The sequence below is a fragment of the Trachypithecus francoisi genome, unplaced genomic scaffold (genome assembly GCF_009764315.1).
Source record: "Trachypithecus francoisi isolate TF-2019V2 unplaced genomic scaffold, Tfra_2.0 Lachesis_group1, whole genome shotgun sequence".
Taxonomy (NCBI): Eukaryota; Metazoa; Chordata; class Mammalia; order Primates; family Cercopithecidae; genus Trachypithecus; species Trachypithecus francoisi.
Window position 1 is genome coordinate 166,924,757 of NW_022681454.1, and position 27,886 is coordinate 166,952,642.

Sequence of the window (27,886 nt, forward strand, 5' to 3'; positions counted from 1 at the left end):
AGTATTTTCAGAGACCACATTCACATAACTTGTTATAAATGTTCTCATTGCTGTTAATCACTTACTGTGCCTAATTTACAAATTAAACTTATCACAGTTATGTATAGGGAAAAACAAGGCTTCAGTACTCTTGACTCCTTCAGGCATCCACTGTGGGTCTTATACCCCACAGATAAGAAGGGACTGCTGTAACTCGAAACCTAATCTGGTATTCTATCTTGAAATAGCTCAACTTAATAGCAGAACACTTAATCTTGTTACTGAATTTTTCTTCAGTTTGTCCTTTTAGATATGAATTCACATTCTAGCTTTCTTCTTCACATTAAAGAGAATTTCTCACCCAAAATAAACTGTTGTTAAACAATATACTGGGCCAGGCGCAGTGGCTCACACCTGTTAATCCCAGCACTTTGGGAGGCTGAGGTGGGCGGATCATTTGAAGTCAGTTCGAGACCAGCCTCACCAACATGAGGCCACTAAAAATACAAAAAAATTAGCTGGACTTGGTGGCACATGCCTGTACCCCCAGCTACTGGGGAGGTTGAGACAGAAAAATCGTTTGAACCTGGGACGCAGAGGTTGCAGTGAGCTGGCATTGTGCCACTGCATTCCAGCCTGGGTGACAGAGTGAGATTCCATCTCAAAAAAAAAAAAAAAAAATATATATATATATATATATATATGCCTGAGGAACAAGTTAGCTAATGAACAAACAGAAATGTCAAATATAAAACTTAATCGTTCTATAAAACTGCGTAAATTCTTACAAAGTTCACTGAATTCCACATATAACTTTTAAAGAACATTTTGCAAATATGAGCATGTTTGAGGATTAATCCTCAAACATTTTACTAGGTCAACTGTGTCTAAGAACTATTAAGCAGAAATACTGAAAAAAAATCAACACAGCTCTGGTCTTCAAATGGCTTTTTTAAAGTGAAAATTAACTTAGCATATTAAGACAAAGACAATAGAAATAATATACATAATTTTATTACAAAATTTTTTTTAAAAAAACAAAATGCAACATCCTAAAAAACCCAAAATTTACTATTGATACTAACTCCTACAAGTTTGCTGTGCTACCATACACAAGAAATTAAAAAAAACCATTAAATATTTAGGAACATTCAACATCAGAAGCTGTAAAATCTAACTATGTAGTAGCCCATCAAAAAGCTACAACCTGCAATTTTTTTAAAGTATTTTCTCTACAGAGAATCTTATCAGCTATACAAAAATCTGTACAGTTTTTATACTGAAGCTAATATTGAGCTGCACTTGAATTCACATTCTTAGCAAAACAATTGCCTGAGCACACACGCACATTCCACACGCATCATTAAAGGATAGCCATTTATTCTTCATCTTCATCCTCTTCCTCCTCATCTTCATCTTCTTCCTCTTCCTCCTCCTCCTCATCTTCTGGTTCATTCTTCTTCTTTGAGCCTGTTGGCCTGCCAGGGCCCTTCTTTCCTGCTTCACTTTTGCCCTTGGCACGATATGCAGCAATATCCTGAAATATTGTTAAAAAAAAAAAATAAAGTAAGCATCCGGTGTCATTACTCAACTGTGAAAACCACTTACTTGTAAACAATCGAAGATGATTGACCAATAACCCTGATAACTGTCCAAAAAGTAGCCAGTCTAAGTGTTAAGAGCACTTATCCCTCTAGGCTTTAACAAGTTAATGGTGTAAAATGACAAGGGTTGCAATACAGCAGTATCAGTACTTTCACTACCAATACTCTTTTACCTCACACACAGTGCCATAGTCCCTGCTGTACCTTCACATTTTATATATATCTACATAAACCAATATATTTGACCCTCTGCTTTAAAAAAAAAAAAAAAAACAAAACTATACAGTAACTACAAGTCTGTCTGCAGGAATGTACTAGTGCTACAAACACTGGTTTCATTCAAAAGGAAGGTTTTGATTACCTTGTGTTTAAGTGTACAATTTTCATTAGGCCTTTTCAAAACATAGCTGACAACCATTAATTAATACAAGATTAACTAATTGCCCAAGTTTTCTAGTTATTCCCTATACCTAGTCTTAATCACAGCTTTAAAAAAGTAAGATGACAATGTACCTTTTCATATTTCTCCTTTAGCTTAGCTGCTTTCTGTTCATATGGTTGTTTATCTTTGGCTGACTGCTCGGACCACATTTCACCCAATTTCTTTGCAGTATCCCCAATGGATAGGCCCGGGTGTTCACTTTTGATCTTTGGGCGATGTTCAGAGCAAAACAGGAAAAAGGCAGATCTGAAAGGAAGCAACAGAGCTTAATAAACTGAAGGAAAAATCCAAGGGGCAATTTGGTTTATTTTAAACTTACGGCGGCCTTTTAGGAGCATTGGGATCCTTTTTCTTCCCTTTCTTATCACCTTTGGGAGGAACGTAATTTTTCATCTCCCTATCATAGCGAGCTTTGTCACTTTTTGCCATATCTTCAAACTTCGACTTCTCCTTTGCAGACATGGTCTGTGGACATAAAAATAAGCGCCAAGAATACAGCAAAATTGTTACCTATATACATCCAAAGACGACAAGATCATCTTTAAGGGGCACATTTTCCTTAACAGCATTTGGCTTTCGAAGTCTTATGTAAGTAAAAACCTAAAATCGTCTGCCTGAAACTCTTAAGATATTCAGGTGAGTCATCGGGGGTGGCAAAGTTGAAGCTCTTGAGTTGCCTACTACCTACCTGCCTGTGGCCCTCCTAGCCGAAAACCACACCTGCAACCCCTCTCCTGCCTCACCTTCCATCTCTCCGAACACTTCTTGGAGAATTCCGCGAAATTGACGGAAGAGTCCGGGTGTTTCTTCTTGTGCTCTTCCCGGCAGGTCTGCACGAAGAAGGCGTACGAGGACATTTTGCCCCGCGGCTTGTTGGGGTCTCCTTTACCCATGGTGACAGATCGGCGTCCACCTGACGGGGCGGAGGGGGAGAGGGGAAGCCGGCGGGTGGGTGCTGAGCCCGCAGCTGCCAGGGCGGGCGCTGGCGGGGCTCCGCTTCCCGCCCAAATCCGCTCCCGCCCTGCCCGCGCCCCCCTCCTCCCGAGGGTGGCTGCCCGTGCCCCGGCGCACACCCTCCTCCTCCTCCTCCCAGCCCGAGCGGCCGCGGCTGACGACTCCTCACGCTCGCCCAGCAAGTGGCTCCCGGGGCCTGAGACGCCGCCTCCCGCCCTTCAACGAGTCCGGCGACTCCGCAAGCGCCCTCAAGACGCCTTTCCTGACAGAAATGTCCCCCGGCTTTCACGTCGCGAGCCTCACTCAATTGCTAATCACCTCGTGACCGACATTGAAAACTCCCAGAACCGGGCCGGGCGGGGGCAGTTTCCGCCTCTTCCGACTGCCCGCCGGCCCTCTACAGCCCCGGCCCTCGCCGGCCCGCACCCCAAATGCCGCTCGCCGGGTCAGACACCGAGAGCCACAGCGCCGAGACCGAGTAGAGGCTCTGAGGGAATGGGGAAAGGCAGGTCCACGAACCCGAGGGTATTGGAGGATATTCTTGCCTGGTGCGAGCTTTTCCTCAGAGTCCTGCAGAGCCGCCGACCCCAACAGAGACGCTTCCCTCACCCGGCTCCGGCGTGAACTGGTTTATCTCTAACGCAATCCTCAGCCTCTTGTTTTGCAGAGTTCTCCGCGCCACGGCAACTTGACGAGCTAGGCCACAGGCCACATCCCCACTTCTCTGATTGGTTCTGACGATTATTCAAACCCAGATAGTCCCCGCCCCCTTGCCACGGCGGCTAACGATTGGCCAGTGTCTTACCAGACCCGCCCTCCACGCCCCAGCCTAGCAGGTTCGGTGGGTCGCCCAGGTCGTTAACTCCCAGACCCGTTAGAACCGGTCAGGAGAGGAATGTACTGCTCGATCCTGATTGGCGGCGGGAAGAGGGTTTGAAAAATGGCGGGCCTCACGCTGACTGGCTGGGACTGTAAACGGTGGGAGTGGTTGGCTCCGGAGGGAAAGCCCCGCCAGATTTAAAAATACTTAGTCGGGAGACAGGGGGTTGGTCTCCTGGCTTGGCGACCGCGGCGGCTCGGTTTGCTGGCGCTAAGGTAACAGCAGAGGTCCGCTTTGCCCTTTCTCCAACCACCATTTAGGTCCTGTCTGTCTCCCGCCTCGGCTCAGCCCTGCAGTGTTGGCTCCTGGGAGCTGTAGTCGCTCTGCTCTGTGGCCCTGCAGAGTCTCCCCTGAGCCGCCCAGAGAATAATAAATGGGGAGAGCCTGGAGTTTGCCCTGCAAAACCGATTGCCCAGCTCCTCCCGCTGTTGCTGAGGTTGGCATAGAACTCGGGGAAGTCAAGGCAGGGAACCTCGGAAAGGGCGCGGGGGGCCGGGAGGGAGCCGTCCCCGCGTCCCGTGGGGTGTTACAAAACGTTCTGAAAGTAGGTGCTTCCCGCCGAGAGAGTTTCCCTCAGAAGGCCCCTCCTTCCTTCCCTCTTTGTCTCGGGTGACAAATACTGGGAGGTAAACAAGGGCACCCTCCGGGTCCCGAAGGGGCGGAGGCGGCGCCTTGCCCCCCCGGCTCCGCCCCTCCTGCCGGGTCCGGAATTCCAATCCCCAAGCGCCTGGGCCCCCACGCCGCACACCGCAGCGCTGCGCCCGGAGCTCGGAGCCCGGCGGCTTCCCTGTCTTTGGCTGGCCTGGCCTCCTGGGCGTTCACTGCCTCATCCTACTAGTGTGATAGTTTTTAAAAATTGAGAATCGCATAAAAGCAATGCATGCTCCCTACTCCACCCCCAATTGCGTATATCCTCGCCACATTTTACAAGCTCCTCCAAGCGCGGGTTAAGAACCTCCGTGTTAGTATAGGGAGAGCGCGCCTAAGCTACCTTACCTTACTGCTTACCAGCGTCACAAGCTGCTTCTCCCAAGGTAGAGGACTTTAATTGACATCCTGGTGTACTATTTCTGTGGTATTTAGTTTTGAGGGGTTCCCCCCATTTTTGGCATATAGGTTGTATGACTCAAGAAATTTAAATATTTTGTCTTAATTTTTCCGTAAGTTCGTTGGCACTTGTTAGACTATGCTCTTTGGCTTATATATGGTTATCATAATAGTACTTGAAAACCAGCAGTTGTTTATCTAGGTTTACTAATAAAAGTGAGATCTTAAAAAAATGTATTTTCCTAGGAAATGGATAATGGTTGTCCAACATTGTGAATATACTTAATGCCAGTGAATTATACACTTAGGAATGGGTAAAATGGTAACTTTTATGTTGTGTATGTTTTACCACAAAAAAAATAAAGTGGCTGTTTTTCAAAAAGGAAAAAAATGTATTTTCTTGTATTTAAGTGTCCCAGAATTTTGTTAATCATAATCCTTAGCTGATAACATTCTCTTTTCTGCCTTAAGTTGCAATACCTACAAAATCAGTTATAAAAACACCCAAAAATCCAAATTAACCAAGTAATTCATGCTACTTTCTTCAAATATCAGTTAGTGAGATACTAATGCATTACACTTTTAAAATGTATTTTTAAGTTTTATGTTTAGAATTTTTTAAATTATGGCATAAAGTAAGCTGTGTTTATATAAAAACTGGGCCTTTATTCAAGAACTGTATATTGAATATGCCAAGCATTGAGCTTGGCAGTCGAGATACAAAGATGAAAAGTCATAGCCTGTGCCCTCAAAAATTTAGTGTAGAGAGACAAAAATAGGAAACAGTACAACGTTAGTTAAAATTGTTCATTAATGAGAGCATAAGACAGTCACCTAAAGACTGTGTAGGGAAGTAGGAAAACCCTTCTGTGAAAGTAGCATTTGAGAAGAGGTGGATTGGAGAATGTCAAGCAGAGGGAAACAAAAAACAGAAAGGACTTTGAGAAAGCCTGGCTTGTTTGGGGATCAATTAGTAGTAGTTCAGTATTATAGGAACTTAATGATGATGGTACTCAACCTGCAGCTTATAAAGGAATTTAGTCCTTATCTCCCCAGTGGAAAACTGGGGAAAATGAAATAATTAGGTTTCCACATTAGATAGCAATGTTGATAGTGTGGTATAAATGAGGTAAGGTTAGAAATCAATTCACTGTGTTCATTCTTTTCTATGAGTCCGAAACTGTAGCCAAAGGGACAATGGTAATAGATGTGAGTCACTTATTTACATGAATAATCTCTCACTACAAGTTAATCAACTTTTTAATGTTCACTAAAGATTTCACTTGAGGAATTTTGCATTATTTGTATAATTTAATAAGATGGCTTCACAACCTGCTTTTTTTAAATGTTACTGTAATGCAAATAGTGAATTTATTCACATCCAAAATCAGAGCCACTAACTGAAGTTTACATTCTATTCTAGCACTTCTGTTTTCTAAGAATCATGATTCTTAGATCTCTTTTCTTTCTATCCCATCACTTAAACTAGCAATTGATTGGATTTGGGGTACTATTTTTCATAAAGGTTTTTTTTTTTGGAGTACAGTAGCTCAACCTCGGTTCACTGCAACCTCCGCCTCTGGGGTTCAAGCGATTCTCCTACCTCAGCCTCCTGAGTAGGTGGGATCACAGGTGCGTGCCACCATGCCCAGCTAATTTTTGTATTTTTAGTAGAGACAGAGTTTCACCATGTTGTTTCACCATGTTGGCCAGGCTGGTCTCAAACTCCTGACCTCAAGATCCGCCTGCCTCAGCCTCCCAAAGTGCTGGGATTACAGGTGTGAGCCACCGCGCCTGACCCAGAAAGATGTTTTAATCACTTCCCAGTAGTTGATGCCTAGGAGAGGCAAAGGACCACAAGGGTAAGCTAAGAGTAGATGCTCAGCTCACCTAAGGCTTATAGGTTAAATTGTGTTCCCCCCACCAACTTTCTATGTTGAAGTCCTAACTAACACCCTGTATCTCGGAAGATGATCTTACTTGGAAATATAGTCACTGCAGAAATAATTAGTTAAGATGAGCTCACACTGCAATAGGGTGAGCCCCTAATCCAGTATGACTGATGTCCTTATCAAAAGGGGAAATTTGGACAGAGACAGCCATAGAAGTAAGATGATGTGAAAAAGACACAGGAAGAAGATGGCTATCAACAAGCCAAGGAGAGAGACATGGAACTGATCCTTTCCTTATAGCCCACAAGGAAGCAGGGAAGGAACCACCCCTGCTAATATCAATTACCATTCTCTTTTCCATAACAGCAGAGAAAAGGAAAACATTTCTATATTTAACCTACTTTTACCATCGCTGCCAAGACTTCACTCTTATAACACACTTCCTGACTTAAAAGTACCATTAAGAGGCACAGTAAAGTAATAAAAGAAATAAGGCTTAGCTGAGATCACATACAGTTTTTGGTTACAGAACAACCCCATTTTTTGTGTGAAAAATATATACAGAATCTGGTAGCACAAAAAATCTAGTCCTAAATTTAATTCTCAAAAGATGAATTAAATACACACACTCAAAACATAAGGCCAGTTCACTATACTATGAATTATTTGCCACACTATTATGACTTTATCAGAAAACTAAAATGTCCGTTAAAGAGTTAATACTAAACGTGTTTCTCATTGTTTTAATCCTGTTGTAGTCCTAAATGCCAAATAAGATTGTATTTCTCAAACAGTTTTAAAGCCATTTTTTCAAGAACATATCAATTGTATATATTCTAAAAAGTCCACAAATTTATTTCTATTAAAATGATACACATTTCTAAAACATGTGCCAAGGTGAAACATGTATCAAAATGATATAGAGGAAAATATTTGTGTTTTTCATTTTTAAAAAAATGCGTAAATTAGAACCCAGCCAGGGCTTGTGGTTTTGAACGGTTCACTTAGCATTTCTAGGCCTTTTCAGATGGAGTTTCACTCTTGTTGCCCAGGCTGGAGTGCAATGGCATGATCTTGGCTCACTGCAATCTCTGCCTCCCAGGTTCAAGCGATTCTCCTGCCTCAGCCTCGAAAGTAGCTGGGATTACAGGCATGCGCCACCATATCCAGGTAATTTTGTATTTTTAGTAGAGACGGGTTGGTCAGGTTAGTCTCGAACCCCTGACCTCAGGTGATCCACCTGCCTAGGCCTCCCAAAGTGCTGGGATTATAGGCATGAGCTACCGTGCCTGGTCTTTTCTAGGCCTTAGATTGATAGACAATAAATTGAAGTTTATGGGATAATCTCCAAGGTATAATTCAGCTCTTAAATCATATGATTCTATAATTCTGTGAATATGTGATCATAGTGTGGGAAAATATATATTACATTTTAACTTACGCAATTAGGCAGTCAGGAAATTATAATTACATTTTAAAGAATAAATAACTTGGGTCATATGAAATCACTTGACTGTAAGAGTGCCAATTAAGCCAGGCACAATAGTCCACGCCTGTTAATACCAGCACTGGGAGGCCAAGGCAAGTGGATCACCTGAGGTTAGAGTTCGAGACCAGCCTGGCCCATATGGAGAAACCCCGTCTCCACTAAAAATAAAGAAATTAGCCACACGTAGTGGCGTGCGCCTGTAATCCCAGCTACTTGGGAGGCTGAGGCAGGAGAATTGCTTGAGCCAGGGAGGCGGAGGTTGCAGTGAGCCAAGATCACACCATGGCACTCCAGCCTGGGTGACAGAGCAAGACTCTGAGCTCAGGAGTTTGAGACCAACCTGGGCAACATGGCGAAACCCTATCTACCAAAAATACAAAAATTAGCCAGACATGTTGGCATGCGCTGGTGGTCCCGGCTACTCAGGAGGCAGAGGTGGGAGGATCGCTGGACCCCAGGAAGTTGAGACTAGTGAACCGTGATCACACCACTGCACTCCAGCCTAGGTGACAGAGCAAAACCGTGTCCCAAAAGATATAAATAAGTTTTAAAATCAAAACAGCATTAGGATAGAGTTGATAGCCCAAATATAATAATGTAGACTAAACTTTAGATTACACAATATTGCTCAGTCATCCTATTCTTTAATTAAAATGACCTTACCAGCATTTTTCCCTGCCAGATGATATCAGTATATTACTTTACTTGCCAAACTTTGTCTGAGTTCAGCATCTCATGAATTGTAAAATATAAACATTAGGCAATAAACTATGAGTTAGCGAAGCTATTTCCAAACTAGTCCTCTAACACCTCTAAATCGCTATTCTGTTGATAAACTGGAATTTATCTAGAGCAGTGTAATCTGACAGGAATGATCTGTGTTAATGCCAGTTATTGAAATTCCTAGCATTTATTTAGTTTTCCTAAAAATTTGACTTTTCATAATCTGTGGTCATCAAACTGAGAGGTAACAATGTGCTACCAGCCCTCACTCTCAGCACCTCCTCTGCCTCCGCATCCACTCTGGGGGCGGTGAGGAGCCCTTCAGCCCGTTACTGCACTACGGGAGCCCCTGTCTGGGCTGGCCGAGGCCTGAGCCGGCTCCCTCTGCTTGCTGGGAGGTGTAGAGGGAGAGGAACCCGGGCTTCCCGCAGTGCTCACAGGCCAGTGCAAGTTTCCGTGGGTGCAAGGTCGGCGAGCCCCACACTCAGAGCTGCCAGCGGGCACCACAGGCCCAAGGCAGTGAGGGGCTTAGCACCCAGGCCAGCAGCTGCGAAGGTTGCGCTGGGTCCCCCAGCACTGCCGGCCCACATGCACCCAGCTCAAATTCTCCCAGGGCCGCCCGGCAGGGCTCAGGACCTACAGCCTGCCGGTAGGAGCCCCACCTCCATGGTGGGCTCCCACGCAGGCCAAGCCTCCCCCGACGGGTGCCGCCCCCTGCTCCCTGGCACCCGGTCCCATCTGCCCAAGGACTGAGGAGTGAGGGCAGGCTGGGCAGCTCTGCCTGCAGCCCCAGTGTGGGATCCACTAGGTGAAGCCAGGTGGGCTCCTGGGTCTAGTGGGGACTTGGAGAACTTTTATGTCTAGCTGGAGGACTGTAGATGCACCAATCAGCACTCTGTGTCTAGCTCAGGGTTTGTAAATGCACCAGTGGGTGCTCTGTATCTAGCTAATCTTGGGGACTTGGAGAACTTTTCTGTCTAGCACTCTGTGTCTAGCTAAAGGATTGTAAACGCACCAATCAGAGCTCTGTGTCTAGCTCAAGGTTTGTAAATGCACCAATCAGTGCTCTGTATCTAGCTAATCTAGTGGGGACTTGGAGAACTTTTCTCTCTAGCACTCTGTGTCTAGCTAAAGGATTCTAAACGCACCAATCAGCACTCTGTGTCTAGCTCAGGGATTGTAAAAGCACCAATCACCACCCTGTCAAAATGGACCAATCAGCTCTCTGTAAAATGGCCCACCCATCAGGATGTGGGTAGGGCCACATAAGGGAATAAAAGCAGGCTGTGGGAGCTAGCCAGAGACAACCCGCTGGGTCCTCTTCCAGGGTTTGGAAGCTTTGTTCTCTTGCTCTTTGCAATAAATCTTGCTGTTGCTGGCTCTTTGGGTTCATGCTGCCTTTATGAGCTATAACTCTCACCGGGAAGGTCTGCAGCTTCACTCCTGAGGCCAGCGAGACCACGAACCCACCAGGAGGAATGAATACTTCCAGAAGGGAGGAACGAACAACTCCAGACGCGCCGACTTAAGAGCTGTAACACTGCGAAGGTCTGTGGCTTCACTCCTGAAGCCAGCGAGACCATAAACCTAGCAGAAGAAAGAAACTCTGAACACATCTGAACATCTGAGGGAACAGACTCGGGACACACCATCTTCTAGAACTGTAACACTCACTGGGAGGGTCCGCGGCTTCATTCTTGAAGTCAATGAGACCAAGAATCCACCAATTCTGGACAAAACCAGATTGGAAAATACTGATGGAAAGTGATTATACACTTATTTTGTTAAGCCCTTCTTCTGCAAAGCAATAAAAAGTTTTGATAATTATTAACTCATAGCCAACACTAAGTATGCTTTATATACAGTTAGTTGCATATAAAATAATTGCCTTCCTGAGTTGCATAATGTAAAAACCCAAAAACCGTTACTCTGCACACAGTTTCTCAAGGACAAATCTTACATTGGCGCTTAAAATTTTCAAGTTGTTTTAAAGGCTGTGAGAGGGGAAGGATCAGCCTACTGAAGTATTATCAAACAGGCACATCCACTAGTGCGTAGATCACCAATTCTGAAGCCTAACTGTATACTCACCCCAGAAATTCAATTTACTGAAATAATTTAACACTGTCTTTGAAGAAGTGAAGCACAGGTTAGGAAGGAATGAAAACCTCTCATTCTGATGCTAACGTTTTCAATGCAAAACAATTAGTCAAATATATTTTGTTTTCCTATTTAAACAGCTATTTTTGTGAGTTATGGTAAACTGGCCTGGTGCAATAGTTCACACCTGTAATCTCAGCATTTTGGGAGGCCAAGACAGGCAGATTGCTTGAGCTAAAGAGTTCCAGACTGGCTTGGGCAACGTAGTGAGACTTCCTTTCTACTAAAAAAAAAAAAATTACCCAGGCTTGGTGGTGCGTGCCTGCAGTCTTTGCTACTGAGGCTGACAGCAGGAGGATCGCTTGAGCACAGGAGACAGGGGCTGCAGTGAGCTATCTATGACTGAGCCACTGCACTCCAGCCTGGGATACAGAGTGAGACTCTGTTTCAAAAATAATAATTAGAAGAAGCAGCAGCTAAATGTCCACAAGAAAGTTACTTAGTTCTAAAATCCTCTACTACAATTAGAAAAAAAATGACAAGTTGCAAAAATCATGTTTTAAAATACATTGGAGATCTGTTGAAGCAATCAAAAAATAACTCAAATTAAAATTCCAGACTGGAAAGAGCCCTTCCTAAGTATGCTGATGAGTTTTGAAAACATTTTGTAGATTTTAGGCATGGAACTGAAGTCAGTCTAACTTGGCCTAGGTAGAAGGATTTTGACTAAATGAAAGAGACTCCAGCAAGCGTCTGTCAGTTGTATTGGTGGGCGTTAGCACAATCAGTTGGAAACTAAAGGACTCTGAAATATCCATAATGGCCCATTTTCCACAGATTAGCAGAATGCGAAGGTGGTATGGGAGAGGAGAGAGTTGTGCCAGAAGCTTCTAAAAGACAAAGCTAAATGTCCCAGGGTTTCACAGTGTTTAGTGGACAAAAGTCCAGCTGGAGGGAGGGGTCTGCCACAAACTCATCATTGTCTTTTCCTGAAGACATTTGACATTTTTTGAAGCTGTTTAGGCAGGAGTGTAGAGACAACAAGTTCAAACCCTCCAAAGAGCAGAAATGAATTTTTCACAGTCTTTCAGGGCTAAGGAGACAGAGACTGTCAATCCCTTAATCAAAAGACTGTGTGATAGTGTCTTAATGTATGAGCAACAGAAATAAGCCACAGATGGAAGGGTCTTACTAAAACTTTGCAGCCTAGCCTGGACACAGCTCAATCTCTAATTGGATTGAGATAATCCTTTAACTTTCTCCCTGTTAGCAATAGGTAGAATATTGCAAAAGTCAAACCATCTCTAGTAGAAGATATCATCTGGACCACATCATAATAAAAAGTATCGAAAACTAAGAAAATCTTAAAAGGAACCAGAGGAAAAAGGAAAAATAAATTCAGAACAGCAACAGTAAGTCTAAATGCTGATTCTTCAACAGAACTAGGCAAACCAGAATCCCATAGAATGACATCTTTAGATCGCTGAAGGAAAAAAAAAATTGCTAACCTCAAATTCCACATCCAGGGAAAAAGCTTTCAAGAATTACAGCAAAATAAAGCTGTTTCTGGACAAACAGAAGTTGAGAGAATTCACTGCCAGGAATCCTACTTAAGGAAAATAATCTCAAATCCTTAGGAGGAGGAAAAGAGCATAATCAATGGTAATTACGTAAATTTTAAAAGAGTATTACCTTCTTAAAACAGCAATAATAATGTCTTGTGGATTTTTATAAACTGGACAAGTAGAATTTATGACAACAATGGCAAAAAGGGTAGGAAGAATAAGTAGATTTAAATTGTTACAAGGGTCTGACCCCGTAAGAGTCTCTGCGGTTCTTTTTTTTTTTTTCCTTTGATATAGTCTCGCTCTGTCGCCAGGCTGGAGTGCAGTGGTGCAATCTTAGCTTCCTGTAACCTCTGCCTCCCAGGTTCAAGCGATTCTCCTACCTCAGCCTCCCAAGTAGCTGGGACTACAGGCGCGTGCCACCACACCCAGCTAATTTTTGTATTTTTAGTAGAGACGGGGTTTCACCATGTTGGCCGGGATGGTCTCGATCTCTTGACCTCATGATCCACCCACCTCAGTCTCCCAAAGTGCTGGGATTACAGGCATGAGCCACTGCACCCAGCCTTGTTTTGTTCTTGAATTGTAATATAATTGTTCATTTGGCCCATATTCAGATGAATATCTGTCACTTTCATATACTAGCAAATCATCCTTTTGTAAATTTTTGAGACTGAGTCTCACTTTGTCGCCCAGGCTGGAGTGCAGTGGCACGATCTCAGCTCACTGCAGCCTCCGCCTCCCAGGTTCAAGTGATTCTCCTGTCTCAGCCTCCCAAGTAGCTGGGATTACAGGCATGCGCCACAATGCCCAGCTGATTTTTGTATTTTTAGTAGAGTGGGGTTTCACCATGTTGGCCAGCTGGTCTCAAACTCCTAACCTCAAGTGATTCGTCTGTGTCAGCCTCCCAAAGTGCTAGGATTACAGGCGTGAGCCACTGTGCCCGGCTGAAAATAACTTTGTATCTGCTTTTGTGTAGATGTTTTCTGCTAAAGTAAATTTGTGATATATTAATACTATATTGACCTTATATCAATTCAATGATTGATAACGACTTAAAACTGCAAATTCTTGTGTAAATACTCATATAAATATAAAGGTGGCATATTTACAACTTTGTCCTCTAAATCGTGTTGTTACTGGGCTTAGTATTTTGACTGTATTTAAAAATATATTCACAAACTATGAAATTTTCAGATATACTTTTCAAAATATACATCTAATTTTAAAGCCTGGAATTCTAATCAGACTGAAAAAAATGCACTTACGCATAATTGGGGATTATGCATCCTTCACCCTGCTTGGGCCACTCCTGGAGTCAGGGTAGTAGAGCACAGCATTGCAGAGGCCGGAGCCAGAAGAAAAGAAAAAAACGCCTTCCATCCTCTTAGCTTTGAATCTCCCATTAACAGAACTGAACTGGAAACAAACTGGCAAGTGAATCTGGGAAATGATTTTTAGGATTCCAGTACTCTGTAATACAGAGAGAGTAAAAGAATGAGAATGGAACTGACAGACAACAGACAAATAACCAGCACAGTCAAACAACTGGCAAGTGGCAGAGTTTATATCTCAAACAGTCTAGCTCCTGAGTCCATTCACTTAACTGCTACAGTATGCAGTGACACTATGATATGCTATAGCAACATTATTTCATACATTTTTAAATTAATGACTGATGACGAATGCAGGTTGGCAAGAAAGAAATTGTAGGAATTGGATTCATTAAATATTCCAGAAATACTAAGTTTCTACTTTGTGCCGGACACTACTCCAAAACCAAAATGAAAGGAAGATGAAGGAAGAGAGTTCCTTTCTCACTGTTTCAGACTGGACAAAATTCCCTGTGAATGATTCCAACTGGCTTGATTTGAATCATGTGCCCCCCTCATTAAACCAGGCACTTTCGGGGCAGGTATTAGGGGAAATAACCTACTGGAAATGCTCACTAGAAACCGGAGACAAGGATTTTGTTGCAAATAGTTTATCTAAGAGGTGCAGGAAACACCAGTAGGAGGTGGGGAAGCGAGACAAAGAAGGGAAAACAGTCAATAAAGGGTGCGGTATCAAGCCAGCTACCACTTGTAATGACTGCAGCATAATCCCATGAGAAAAGTCTGGGAAAACACAGGCCTCAAAGTTATTCCATCTGAAGGCCAAGCGAGCTGGGGTATCTACATAACAAATATTTCCAGTCACTGGGTGAAGGCTGCTAGAGTGGGAGTTTGTTAATTCCCAGGCATTTCCAAATTGCCCTGATCACACAGGGACAGAGCTGCCTTCCACAGCTTTGGAGAAAGCCCTCAGCCAAGAAATGAACCTTGAAGTGGCAATGGCCAGAGAGACAAGAGCAGGGTCTGTCTCAACTTCTTCACCAGGTAAAAATTTTATCTGCCTAATGCATGGAGTTATGAATTTCAAAAGAAAGAACACCTATGAAAGAGTGTTATAAAATATAAAATGTAATACCAAAAATTCTTGTTTAGGAGTTTCTTGAAGGCAGAAAGTGCGTATCATGTTTTTACATCTCTCATAAGGCCTAATACAGTGCTATGCATATGCATAGGCTCAAATATTTACTGGATGAATTTTTCAATGTAATGATTATTAAATATTCATTAAATATTATTTTCTAGGTTAATAGGTGTTTTTAAACTTATAATTCATATCAATAACTCATTACTGTTAGCTTCTGAAAAACTTCATCTGTTTGAAAACTATAAAGTAGTATGGTCTTGTTCTATTCCTTTGTCTAAAATTCTTAAATCTAGTTTGTTGTTCAGAACTCTGTTAATTACCCAAAACCCATTTTCTCCTTTCTTCTTACTTTAAAAAATACCTTGATTATAAACAAGTTATTGATAAATTATTGCAGATTCAAACCAATCATGAGAAAGCTATTCTCAGTGGCATGAGAGAAGGGTAAGAAAATCGTAGACATGAACCCGGACATTAATTGAACTACTGAACCAATACCAGTAACCATCTTCTCTCAGTCTTCTTATATGTCAGAAAAATAAACTCATAATAATGTTAGGTAAGTATTCTATTATATGCAGCCATTGACTAATAACTTTTTTAATAGCATTTTTTTCTTCTTTTGCATAGCAACCCCAAGACAAGTCATTTATTTCTGGACTAGATTATTTCATTACAGTAACTCATCAGAAAACTGAGATAAGCAGTAAGTATTTGGCCACTCAAGTTTTAGCTATTTTGCATTCCCCCCTAACTAAAGACCACGGTTTTTCCCTACAGCTCTCTACCTGTACTGGCTCCATATTTTGACACTTATATCTAAAGAAGCTCAAGAGGGCTCTATCACCAAGAAAGCTGTAGTGAGATGATAGCCTTTCAGATACAAGTTAAAGCCACATGTCCAGTTATGCATGTGATCTTCTGCAGAGCCACTTTGCTTATTAAAAAAAAAAAAAAAAAATCTTCCATTCTCTCACCAGGATATATTTTGAAACCATCCACTTATCTCCATCTCTACTATCATCACACAAGCTCAAGCCACAATAATTTCTTATCCAGACTATAGCAATAGACTCTGAACTGGTCTACTGGATTCCAGAGACTTTTGGCTTTAACATTGCATCCTCCACAGAATAGCCAGAGTGATCTCAAAACATGAAACAGGTTAATCCACTTTCCAGCATAAAATCTTTGAATGGTCTCCAATTCCACATAAATGTAATACATTATCATTGCATACAATGCCCTGCATAGCCTGCCCTCTTCCTATCTCTTTGACTGCATCCCCTACCACTTTCACTCTCACTCCCTATACTATAGCTATATAGAACTATTTTTTAGTTTGTCAAACACCAAAATATTTTTTGCCTCAAGACTTTGGCACATACTATTGCTTCTGTGTTTAATGTTCTTATCTTCTCTCTCATCGTGGCTGGCTCTTTCGCTTCAGATTTAAGCTTAAATATAAAGTTACTACCCAACTTCCTCTTATATCACCGGTTATAATATTCATCACTATCTGTAAATACATACATATATATATATATTTGTTAGCCTATTAGTTTAGTATCTATATCCTTGCCTAGACCTCCAGAGGGTAGAGACATGCTCCTTTTCTTCTCCCTTAATAAAGCATTGGGTACATAAGTCCCTATAGGTTTGAATCAGAATGAATGAATGAAGGACAGTAATTTTATTTGAAAGCAGTCTTCACATTCCAAGCTGGCCTTTTTTTTTTTTTTCTGTCTTTCCATGTAAAAGAATGATGTATGATTGCAGCTTTCATCACTCTGGTGACCCAGATACTCAGATATTTTTATGATCCCCTCAAAATTAATTCGAAATAGATTTTTACTGCATTCCTAGGATGACAGAAAATGGGAAAAATATCTAAGGAATTTTCCCTGACACCAAAATAAGTCAAGAGTGTGGGGGCGGAGGATGAGGATTGGTAGGGATGCCAATCATGAGCTAGACTCAGGCATGGTAATTTGAGTGGTAAGTAAACCTGGGAAGCAAATTCGCCATGAAAACAAATGCCCAAAGCAGAAGTTTGAATTGTAATCCTTACCTATAGGCCCACAAAAAGGAAAGGAAACCAAACTGGATACTACATTAAGCTGGGACTCTTTCAATAAACTAAAATGGTAGCATGTTAGTAGCATACCTTGTCTCTTGGCAGAAACAGATGGAAATCCTTACTGAGGGAAAGCATCTTACTTTAGAAATATCACAGACTGATGGAATAAATATAAGTACAAAATTAGAGATGACCAGGTACATGAAGAAGCAAGCCACCATTGAACATCCAAGTAATTCAGATATTTACAATTGTTAGATTCAGAATACAAACATTTTTAATAAGAAAAAGGATGAAATTACAAAGATGAGGAAGCAGCAGGTATCTATCAGGAATGACAAAAAAGTTCTGAAAACAACCAAATGGATCTTTGAGAAAGAAAAAAACATAGTTGTTGAAATCTTAATGAATGAGCTACACAGGTTAGATAAAGCTAAAAATAAAATTAACATTTTGCTGAAAAAATTTGACTGAATCACAGAAGAATGAGATGAAAAATATTTTAAAAACAAAACTGAGAAACACTTGAAATAGAATAATGTTTATCAATATTGCAATATGTTTAATTAGTCATAGAAAAAGAATAGAGAAAAGCACAAAGTGGCACTATTTTAATATTCTTGATGCATTTTTTTCATAATGGTATGAATTCAAATTTAGGAGCATAAAGTAACCCAAGTAGCTTAATAAAAAGAAATCCACGGCAGACAACTTCAAGGTGAACTTGCAGATATATATGCAGTCAAAATATATATATACACACACACATGTATACATATATATACACAAATATATATACATATATATATATATACACACACACACATATATATACACTTTTTTTTTTTCTTGAGACAAAGTCTTGCTCTGTCACCCAGACTGTAGTGCAGTGGCACCATCTTGGCTCACTGCAACCTCTTCCTCCTGAGTTCAAGTGATTCTTGTGCCTCAGCCTCCCGAGTAGCTGGGATTACACGCGTGCACCACTACGCCCAACTAATTTTTGTATTTTTAGTAGAGATAGTGTTTCACCATGTTGGCTAGGCTGGTCTCAAACTCCTGACCTCAGGTGATCTGCCTGCTTAGGCCTCCCAAAGTCTTGGGATTGCAGGTGTGAGCCACCATGCCCAGCCCGAAAAATAATTTTAAAAGACGCAAGAGAGAAAAGAAAGCTCACCTGCAAAGGAAAACAGTTATACTGATGGCAGACTTCTCGGCAGCAACAATGGAAGCTGGAAAACAGTAGAAAAATACCTATAATATAAAGTGCTGAGAGAAAATAACTGCCATTCTTGAACTGCAAGAATATGAGCAGGCCAGGTGTGGTGACTCAGGTCTGTAATCCTAGCAATCTGGGAGGCTGAGGCGGGAGGATTGCTTGAGGCCAGGGGTTTAAGACCAGCCTGGGAAATATAATGGGGCACTCATCTTTACAAAAAATACAAATGTCGGCTAGGCATGATGGAAGGCATCTGTAGTCCCAGCTACTCATGACACTGAGGCAGAAGGGTCATTTGAACACAGGAGATTGAGGCTGCAATGAGCTACGATGTCATCCCACTGCACTCCAGCCTGAGCAATAGAGCAAGACCTTGTCTCAGAAAAGCTATATGGGCAAATAAAAATCTTAAGGAAAATTGAGAGACTATCAACATACTAGCACTAAATGGACTACTAAATTATGTACTTCAGGAAGAAGGAAAATAATCCTAGAAAGACGGTATGAATAAAAGGAAGAGTGAGCATTATTTTTTTTAAAAAGTAAACAGAGCTTCTTGTATAAGAAAAGGAAGGTAGATAAGTAAAAAACAATCAGAAGCACAGAGAAATGGGAAAGTGCAAACTACAAAATAGACCATCAGAAATAAATGCAACAGTGTGACTTCTAACATTCATGTAACTCCAGACATAGAAAATAAAGAAAGAAAATAGGGGAAAGGTATATTTGAAGATATAATAGCCAAGATTTATCTACAACTGATAAAAGACAGTTATAGTAATAAAGAAGTGTATAAACTAAACCTAAGTCTCACACCTTACACAAAAATTAACTCAAAATAGAAAATAGTCTTAAATGTAAAATATAAAACTATGAGACTTTTAGACAAAACACAGGAGAAAATCTTTGGGATCCAAGCGTGAAGAAAGAGTTCTTAGACTTAACATACTGCAACAGCATGATCTATAAAAGGAAAAACTGAACTTTATCTAAACTAATAAATTTTCTTCTGTGAAAAGCATTAGTAGTAGGCCGGGCGCGGTGGCTCAAGCCTGTAATCCCAGCACTTTGGGAGGCCGAGACGGGCGGATCACGAGGTCAGGAGATCGAGACCATCCTGGCTAACACGGTGAAACCCCGTCTCTACTAAAAAAATACAAAAAGCTAGCCGGGCGAGGTGGTGGGCGCCTGTAGTCCCAGCTACTCGGGAGGCTGAGGCAGGAGAATGGCGTGAACCCGGAGGCGGAGCTTGCAGTGAGCTGAGATCCGCCACTGCACTCCAGCCCAGGTGACAGAGCAAGACTCCGTCTCAAAAAAAAAAAAAAAAAAAAAAGAAAGAAAAGCATTAGTAGTAAAAGGCAAATTACAGACTAGAAGAAAATGCTTGCAAACCACACATCTGACAAGGAACTGATATCTGTAATATATAAAGAACTCTCAAAACTCAATAAAAATCCAATTAGAAAATAAACAAAAGACATGAATAAAAACTTACCATAGATGGTTTACAGATGGCAAATAAGCAAATGAGATATTCAACATCATTAGCAATTAGGGAAATGCAAATTAAAACACCATGCCATATCACCACACACCTATCAGATTGGATAAAATAAAAATAGTGACAACACCAAATACTGGCAAGGATGCAGAGAAGCTGGATCACTTATGCATTGCTGCTGGGAATGTAGAATGATACAGCCATTGTGGAAAATAGTTTGCAATTTCTTAAAAACCTAAGCATGAAACTGCCCCACAGCCCAGCAATTGTACTCTTGGATATTTACCTCAGGAAAATGAAGGACTTTCTCCAAAAGTAAATAGGGAGAAAAAAAGAAAGAAAAATACAGACTTACGTTTTCAAAAAAACCTGTACATTAATGTTTATAGCAGCTTTATTCATAATATCCCCAAACTGGAAACAACTCAGATGTCCTTCACTGGGTGAATGGCTAAACAAACTGTTCTAAATCCATACCATACTACTCAGCAATAAAAAGGAACAAATTACTGATACATGCAACAGCCTGGATGAATCTCCAGGGAGTTACATTCAGTGGGGTGGAAAAATATATATATATATATTCCAGGCCAGGCACGGTGGCTCACGCCTATAACTCAACACTCTGGGAGGCTGAGGTGGGTGAATCATGAGGTCAGGAGATCAAGACCATCGTGGTCAACATGGTGAAACCCCATCTCTACTAAAAACACAAAAATTAGCTGCGTGCAGTGGTGCGCACCTGTAGTCCCAGCTACTCTGGAGGCTGGGGCAGGAGAATCACTTCAACCCAGGAGGTGGAGGTTGTGGTGAGCTGAGATTGCACCACTGCACTCGAGCCTGGCAACAGAGCGAGACTCCATCTCAAAAAAGAAAAAAAAAAAAAATTTCAAAGTTTACATACTATATAAGCCCATGCTTTTTTGTATATTTTGTCTTGAAATGACAAAATTATAGAAATAAAGAACAGTTTAGTGGTTGCCAGGTTTTCAGGAGGCAGTGGGGACGGGAGGGCAGTGGGTGAGGCTATAAAAGGGAGATTTGAGGAATCCGTGTGGTGATGGAAATGTTCTGTATCTTGACTGTATCAATGTCAATTGCTGGTTATGATACTGTACTACAGTTTTGCAAAATATTGCCATTGGAGCTAATGGGGTAAAGACACACAGTGTCTCTCTGTAATGTTTCTTACAACTGTATGACAATGTGCAATTATCTCAAGAGTAAAAGTTTAATTTTAAAAACTATAATAACAAGCTACTGGAGGGGGACATTGAAAGATAAAAATAATTTGTAAAAAAAAAGTGGGAAATAAGAAAATGAAATAGGACAAATAGAACAAATAAAAATGTAACGTGGTAGTTTTAAATTCAAATATATTGAGTAAGTATACCAAGACCAAGATTGTCAGACTGGTTCCAAAATCAAAAACCCAATCATATGCTGTTTAAAGAGATATGCCATAAAAATGGCACAGAGGTGAAAGAAAAAGGATAGAAAAGTTTATCATAAAAGCACTAACCAGAGAGAGCTGATGTCACTTCTCTAATAGCAAAGTCAAATTTGTTTCGATAATACTACTAAAAACAAAAAGAATATTTCATAAAAGACTCAGCAAATCAAGATAACTAGAAATCCTACCACCTATTGGGAGACTGAAATGGGAGGACTGCTTGAGCCTAGGAGTTTTTAACCAGCCTGAGCAACATAGTAAGATCCCCTCCTCAAAAATGTACAAACAAAAAAACAGAAATATCATGGACAATCCAATTGAAAATTCAGGTGAAATAGACAAATTTCTTGAAAACACATTCTGTATTAGTTCGTTCTCACATTGCTATAAAGAAATACCTAAGACTGGGATATTTATAAAGAAAAGAAGTTTAATTGGCTTATGGTTCTGCAGGCTGTACAGGAAGCATAGTGGCTTCTACTTCTGGGGAGGCCTCAGGAAGCTTCCAATCATAGTGGAAGGAAAAGCAGGAACAGTTGTCTTATGTGGCAGGAACAGAAGCAAGAGAGAGGGAGGGAAGAGGGAAGTGTTACACACTTTTAAACAACCAGATCTTGTGAGAAATCACTATCATGAGAACAGCAAGGGGATGGTGCTAAACCATTAATGAGAAACTAACTGCCCTCATGATCTAGTCACCTTCCACCAGGCCCTACCTCCAACAATGGGGATTACAATTCAGCATGAGATTTGGGCAGGGACACAGATCCAAACCATATCAACATCTTAATGAAACTGACAGATGAAGAAATAGAAAACCTGAATGTTCCTCTATCTATTAACAAATTGAGCCTGTATGTAACCTTTCCACAAAGAAAATTCTCAGCATGTTTTGCTTCACTTACAAGTTCTATTAAACAGGCTGAGCAAGGTGGCTCACATCTGTAATCCCAGCACTTTGATAGGCCAAGATAGGTGGATCATTTGAGATCAGAAGTTTGAAACCAACCTGGCCAACATGGTGAAACCATGTCTCTAGTAAAAATACAAAAATTAGCCTGGCATGGTGGCATGCACCTGTAGTCCCAGCTACTTGGGAAACTGAGGCAGGAGAATCGCTTGAACCAGGGAGGCAGAGGTTGTAGTGAGCTTAGATCACGCCATTGCACTCCAGCCTGGGTGACAGAGGGAGACTCCATCTCAAAAAAAAGAAAATAAAAAATAAATATCAATGTTATTTTCTGTATTAATGGAATGAAAAAAAATCATCCAATCATCCCAAGATGCAGAAACATTTGATAAAGTTAAACCCCAATTTATAATTTTTAAAACTTTTAGCAAAGTAGTAAAAGGGATCATCAATAATTTGATAAAAGATATATGTAAAAGCCCTACAGCAAACATTATATTTAAAGTGAAATGTGGAAGTAAGTTTTTCCTGAGATTGGGATTGGGATAAGGAGATTCACCATCACGTTTCTATTCAAACGTATATTGATGTATTGATGGTTCTCTCCAGTGTAATAAAGCCTTCCTTTCCCCCCAAAAGTATAAAGACCAGAAAGAAAAAAACAAATGTAATATGTAAAGTAATGGTATATGTAAAATATAAAGTAAAATAAAAAACGTTGTTTAAAAACTCCAAATTGCTGGGTAGATTGGATGCAATCCTAATATAATTTTCAGCAGGTTTTTAAGGAATGTAAGTGATTCTAAAATTTGTGTATAAATGCATTGGGCCAAGAAAGGACGATAATCTTGAAGAGCAACTAAGTTGGAAGACCAGACATCAAGATATTGGATATCAAGATTATCAGCAAATGGCAATAGTTAAGCTGTGTGATATTGGTGAGACAACAGGCATACAGACCAAGGGAACAGAAAAGACACACATAGAAAGTCACTTGATTTATGACAAAAGTCTTAGTACAGTATAGTTGGGAAAGGATGATATTTTTAAATAAATGGTGCTAGGTTAATTGGAAATCCACACAGAAAAATTTAAATTGAATGGCTACTTCACATCATATACAAATAACAGTTTTAGGTAGATGATAGTCCTAAATATAAAAGACAAACACTGAAGCTTCTAGAGGATAATAGAGAAGAATATCTTCAGTATCTTTCCAGGAGATAAAATTTTCTTAAACAGGACACAGAATGCACTAACCAAAAGGAAAAATATGATGAATTAGACTATTAAAACTAAGACCTTCTATTCATCAAAGGACATGATTATGGATGTGCAGAGGCCAACCCCAGGGTGGGTGAAGATATTTGCAATACATCTATCCAGTGAAGATCTCATACCCAGAAAATATGAGGACTTCCTACAAATCAATAAGAAAAATACATCATTTGTATAAAATGGTCAAAAACACTTGAGCAGGCATTTTACAAAAAGGATAAACAAATGGCCAATAAACAAAAATGTTTAATAACAATAATCAAAGAAATATAAATTAAAACCATAATGAGATACCACTACACACCACTAGGATGGATAAAACTTTAAAAACTAATGTAAAGTTTTGGCATGGATATTGAGCATCTAACTCTCATACACTGCTGGTCACAGTCTAAATTGTTACAACCACTTTGGAAAATAATTTTCATCCACTAAAGCTGGTCATAGACACATTTATGTCCCAGCAATTCTATTCCTAGGTCTACACTCACAGAAATGCTCATGTATATAAATATAATTCAGTAAACATACTGGAGTGTTTATAGCAGCAATTTTTGTAACAGCTCACAAGGGAGTTGGAGTGAATGATCAAGTAGAGTTCGGGAAAAGAAATTGGATATATATATAGTCCAGCCATTTTTTTCCCCTTTTCTCTTAGGAGCAAGCTGCCTTCAGGAATCACACATTCTGTTCTCTTCATCCATGTGTTATTTTTCAAAGTTCAGTGTGAGTATGGCCTTTGGTTGAAAGATTTCTCTCTCTAATCCTGGGGTTTAGTATTAGGAAGTTCACTTGCCTGCTGAATAAGCCAATTCTCTAATATTTATTTCATCAGTAATAGAGGGGATGTTTATTCTCTATATGTGATGTCTTTGGTCTTATTTCTCAATTGCTTCATATTATTTAATGAGCTTCTGTATGGTCATAACATCTGGTGCATTAGCCATAATCCTCAAGAAATAAGACAACCAAAAGGAGGTGGATGGGAGATCGAACATGCAGAGGGACTGAGACTTTTAGAGTCAGCTGTATAAGTAGCTTTAAATTTTTATGGTGCTTTTGTGAGCACAAACCATGTGAATCCTTGACCTTGGTCTTTGAGCCTTCTATTCTGCAATCTGACAGATTTTTTACAGTTATACAGTTTGCTGTGCTATCTGTAAGTATCTTTAAATCTTAGGTCTTATGAATTCATTCACTTTGGGGGACTACTGAAATTTGTAACAATAGACAAATAGCTGTTTTTTAGAAGACCCTGCTAGCCCTAAGCAAATATGCATGAATCTCAGCAAACAGCCTCTTAAAAGCAGATGAGGCTGGGCATGGTGGCACACACCTGTAGTCCCAGCATTTTGGGAGGCTGAGGTGGGAGGATAGCTTGAGCCCAGGAGTTTGAGACCAGCCTGGGCAACACAGTAAGACCCCATCACTATAAAACATGTTTTTAAAAAATTAGCCAGGCATGGTGGTTTTCTCCTGTAGTCCCAGTTACTTGGGAGGCTGAGGTGGGAGAATCATTTGAGCCTAGGAGGCTGCAGTGAGCTGTGGTCATGCCACTGCACTCTAGCCTGGGCAACAGAGCGAGACCTTGTCTAAAAAAAAAAATGCCGGAAAACAGATGGGCCTTACCGGCTGCCCTAAGTAAGCAAAACCCCTGCTTCATAGATCAGACTAGGCTCCACAAACCTACAAAGGCTTCAGAGACCTTAGTAAATAGAAGGCAAGGAAGACCTTAGCAGACACAATCCTCAAAGAGCAGATAGCAGCACCTTAGCTCTCTCATATGTAGCCCTACAAAACCAGCAGATTTCTATAGCATGTGCAAGCCCTAATTTTAAAAAGATATGATCATAGGGAAAAAACACATGAGAGGCACATCAATTATTTGCTGCTTATACTACATTTTTCAGCTAGGTCTACAGGGCAAGACTCATCCTATACCCAAGTTTCATGTATGTTACAAAGCACTAACATTTTAGCTTTAAATTGTTACTGCTAGGCCCAGTTGGACAGTGTGAATAAGCCAAATCCTATCCATTTGTATATTGCTTTTGTCTACCTATAGGACCAAAGGAGGAAACTATGTAAGTACTGTACTAACATCTTGGATTCATGCGGATTGCTCACAAGCTCTTGAGGGTCACTCCCTATCAGGTTGATTTTAATTTGTTAATCTCATATGTTCTGACCATGGCTTTATCTGTCATGTTATACTCAAATAGTAGCTTCATTCATAGAAGGGTAATGTATTTTTATTATCAAATAATGGGGATTCTTATTATAAAGGCTACACCTTCTTTTGGGGTTGGAGTAGAGAAACAGCTTGATTAAATTACTGCAAATCCAAGGGTTAAAAAAGCAATTTAAAAGATTGTGCTTTGAAAATTGGCTTTAGGAACCAATTGTGTTCAAGAAATCAAGAATACGAGACCCCGGTCACAGCAAGACCCCATTTCCCCCGCCCCCTGCCGACCCCCCGCCAAAAAAATATATATATATATATATGGCAGGTGTGTTGGTGCACACCTGTAGTCTCAGCTACTCAGGAAGCTGAGGAGAGAGGATTGCTTGAGCCCAGGAGTTCAAGGCTGCAGTGAGCTATCATCACCACTGTACTCCAGCTTAGGTGACATAGCACAACCTTGTCTCTAGGCTGGGCACAGTGGCTCACACCTGTAATCCCAGCACTTTGGGAGGCTGAAGTGGGTGGATCACAAGGTCATGAGTTCAAGACCAGCCTGACCAATATGGTGAAACCCCATCTCTACTAAAAATACAAAAATTAGCTGGGCGTGGTGGTGAGCACCTGTAGTCTCAGCTACTCAGGAGGCTGAGGCAGGAGAATTGCTCGAACCCGGGAGGCAGAGGTTGCAGTGAGCTGAGATCACACCACTGCACTCCAGCCTGGGTGACAGAGCGAGACTCTGTAACAAAAAAAAAAAAAAAAAAAAAAAAAAAAAAAAAAAGACCATGTCTCTATAAAAATAAAATAAAATAAAAAAGAAATAATAGAGAAGCTAGTGTGACTTGAAAAGTGTGCTTCAGTCTTTTTTTCAGAACAGGAATAACAGAATAAAAACAAAATAAAGGTTGGCGGGCTGGTTGCACTTGAGGAAGAAAGAGGTTTTTTTAAGAGAACATCTGACCTTTTGGGAAGAGAGCTTTTGGAAGAAAAGACAAAGATATGAAATGGAAATTAGATCTTAAAGTCCAAGATGGACACACATAAAAGAGAAATGGAGAGGCACCTGTGTCTAAATGTCCTTAAAGAATGCACCAGAACATGGGAAAATGTCTTTATGGTTATTACATCAGAAAAATGACTGAGGCCCAAATAAATCTAATAGAAGAAGACAGACAAGATTTCAAGGGGCAGATTAGAACAGCTCCTCAAAAGGAATCAGGATCTAGGAAACCACTGAGAGTTTCTCAGGGCATAGATTGACTTTGTAAGGGCAATTAGGGGAGCTGCCTCTTAAAAGATCAGGGCTCGATTGCAGGGGATTTAACTTACACTTTAATTTGTCCTTAGGAATTTGATAATGGGAGGTGGTTCGTATTTAAATGTGATACATCTGTGTATTGTTAGTATTTTGTTATTGAAATTATTTTATACATTTTATTCTCAGAATATCTTTATGTTTTAATTTGAAGTCATTAGAGTCTCTCTGCTTACTATGGTGTACAACATGACTAGATATAATTTGAAGTAGGAAATAGAATAATTTTCAGCCTTTAGCATCGAGTGTCCTTGAAATTGATCCAAGTAATGTTTTGATCCATTTCAGAGCCTTCCGGGGAACAGAGCTACACCGTATACTTTGTTCACAAAAGAATGGAGATTAGGATTGAGGAGTGGGCTGACTTCTGAAAGTGGGAGCAAAATTATCCTGGTCAACTGCTGAGCTCCCAAAGCAGATAACCACATCCCGGAAGGACTCTAGGCTTAGTATTTAAGCATAGTGGGCTTATAGAAGAAAATCTTCAGAATGGCAAGTAGAGGTGGGGAAATTCTTCTTTATCTTACTCAGTTTCCCTACTCACTTCTGCCCTAAAGAAGCAGGATTATTGATTGGTGAATTTGGAAAGAAAACTGGCATTCCTCCTCCAGTCTCCTCTCTCCTTGGGAAGTTAGCCTGCTCTCCCATACTGCACATGTTCTGCTTACTTTTGTGCCACAGCACAACAGAAAAGTGGCCTGTGGCTTTCCAGCTCTCCCTATGATTTAGTAGGTAGTCTGCCTATTTTTAAGGTTCATTATTATTGCATAAAGAGGGGAGCTGCATTCCCTA

At 40.7% G+C, this 27,886-nt stretch overlaps 1 protein-coding gene and 1 long non-coding RNA gene across 4 annotated transcripts; one reads left to right on the top strand and one right to left on the bottom strand.

The window, feature by feature from the left end:
- Positions 1-971: 971 nt before the first annotated feature.
- Positions 972-5,283, bottom strand: HMGB2 (high mobility group box 2). Of its 2 annotated transcripts, none has more exons than XM_033215702.1 (5): positions 3,525-5,283; positions 2,769-2,938; positions 2,345-2,490; positions 2,097-2,271; positions 972-1,516 (listed from the first exon to the last, which is right to left on the bottom strand). In XM_033215702.1, the coding sequence occupies exons 2-5, from the start codon at positions 2,916-2,918 to the stop codon at positions 1,358-1,360; spliced, it is 630 nt and encodes a 209-aa protein (XP_033071593.1). In that variant the 5' UTR covers positions 2,919-2,938; positions 3,525-5,283; the 3' UTR covers positions 972-1,357. The 2 variants fall into 2 exon arrangements, with proteins under 2 accessions (XP_033071593.1, XP_033071594.1); XM_033215703.1 differs by having other exon boundaries at positions 978-1,516; positions 3,499-3,639.
- On the top strand, positions 3,990-27,886 carry LOC117086133. 2 transcript variants are annotated; one of them, XR_004438211.1, is made up of 5 exons: positions 3,990-4,074; positions 15,784-15,859; positions 24,253-24,320; positions 25,660-25,748; positions 27,383-27,886. It is a non-coding gene; the product is annotated as an uncharacterized LOC117086133 (long non-coding RNA). The 2 variants fall into 2 exon arrangements; XR_004438212.1 differs by having other exon boundaries at positions 25,660-25,678.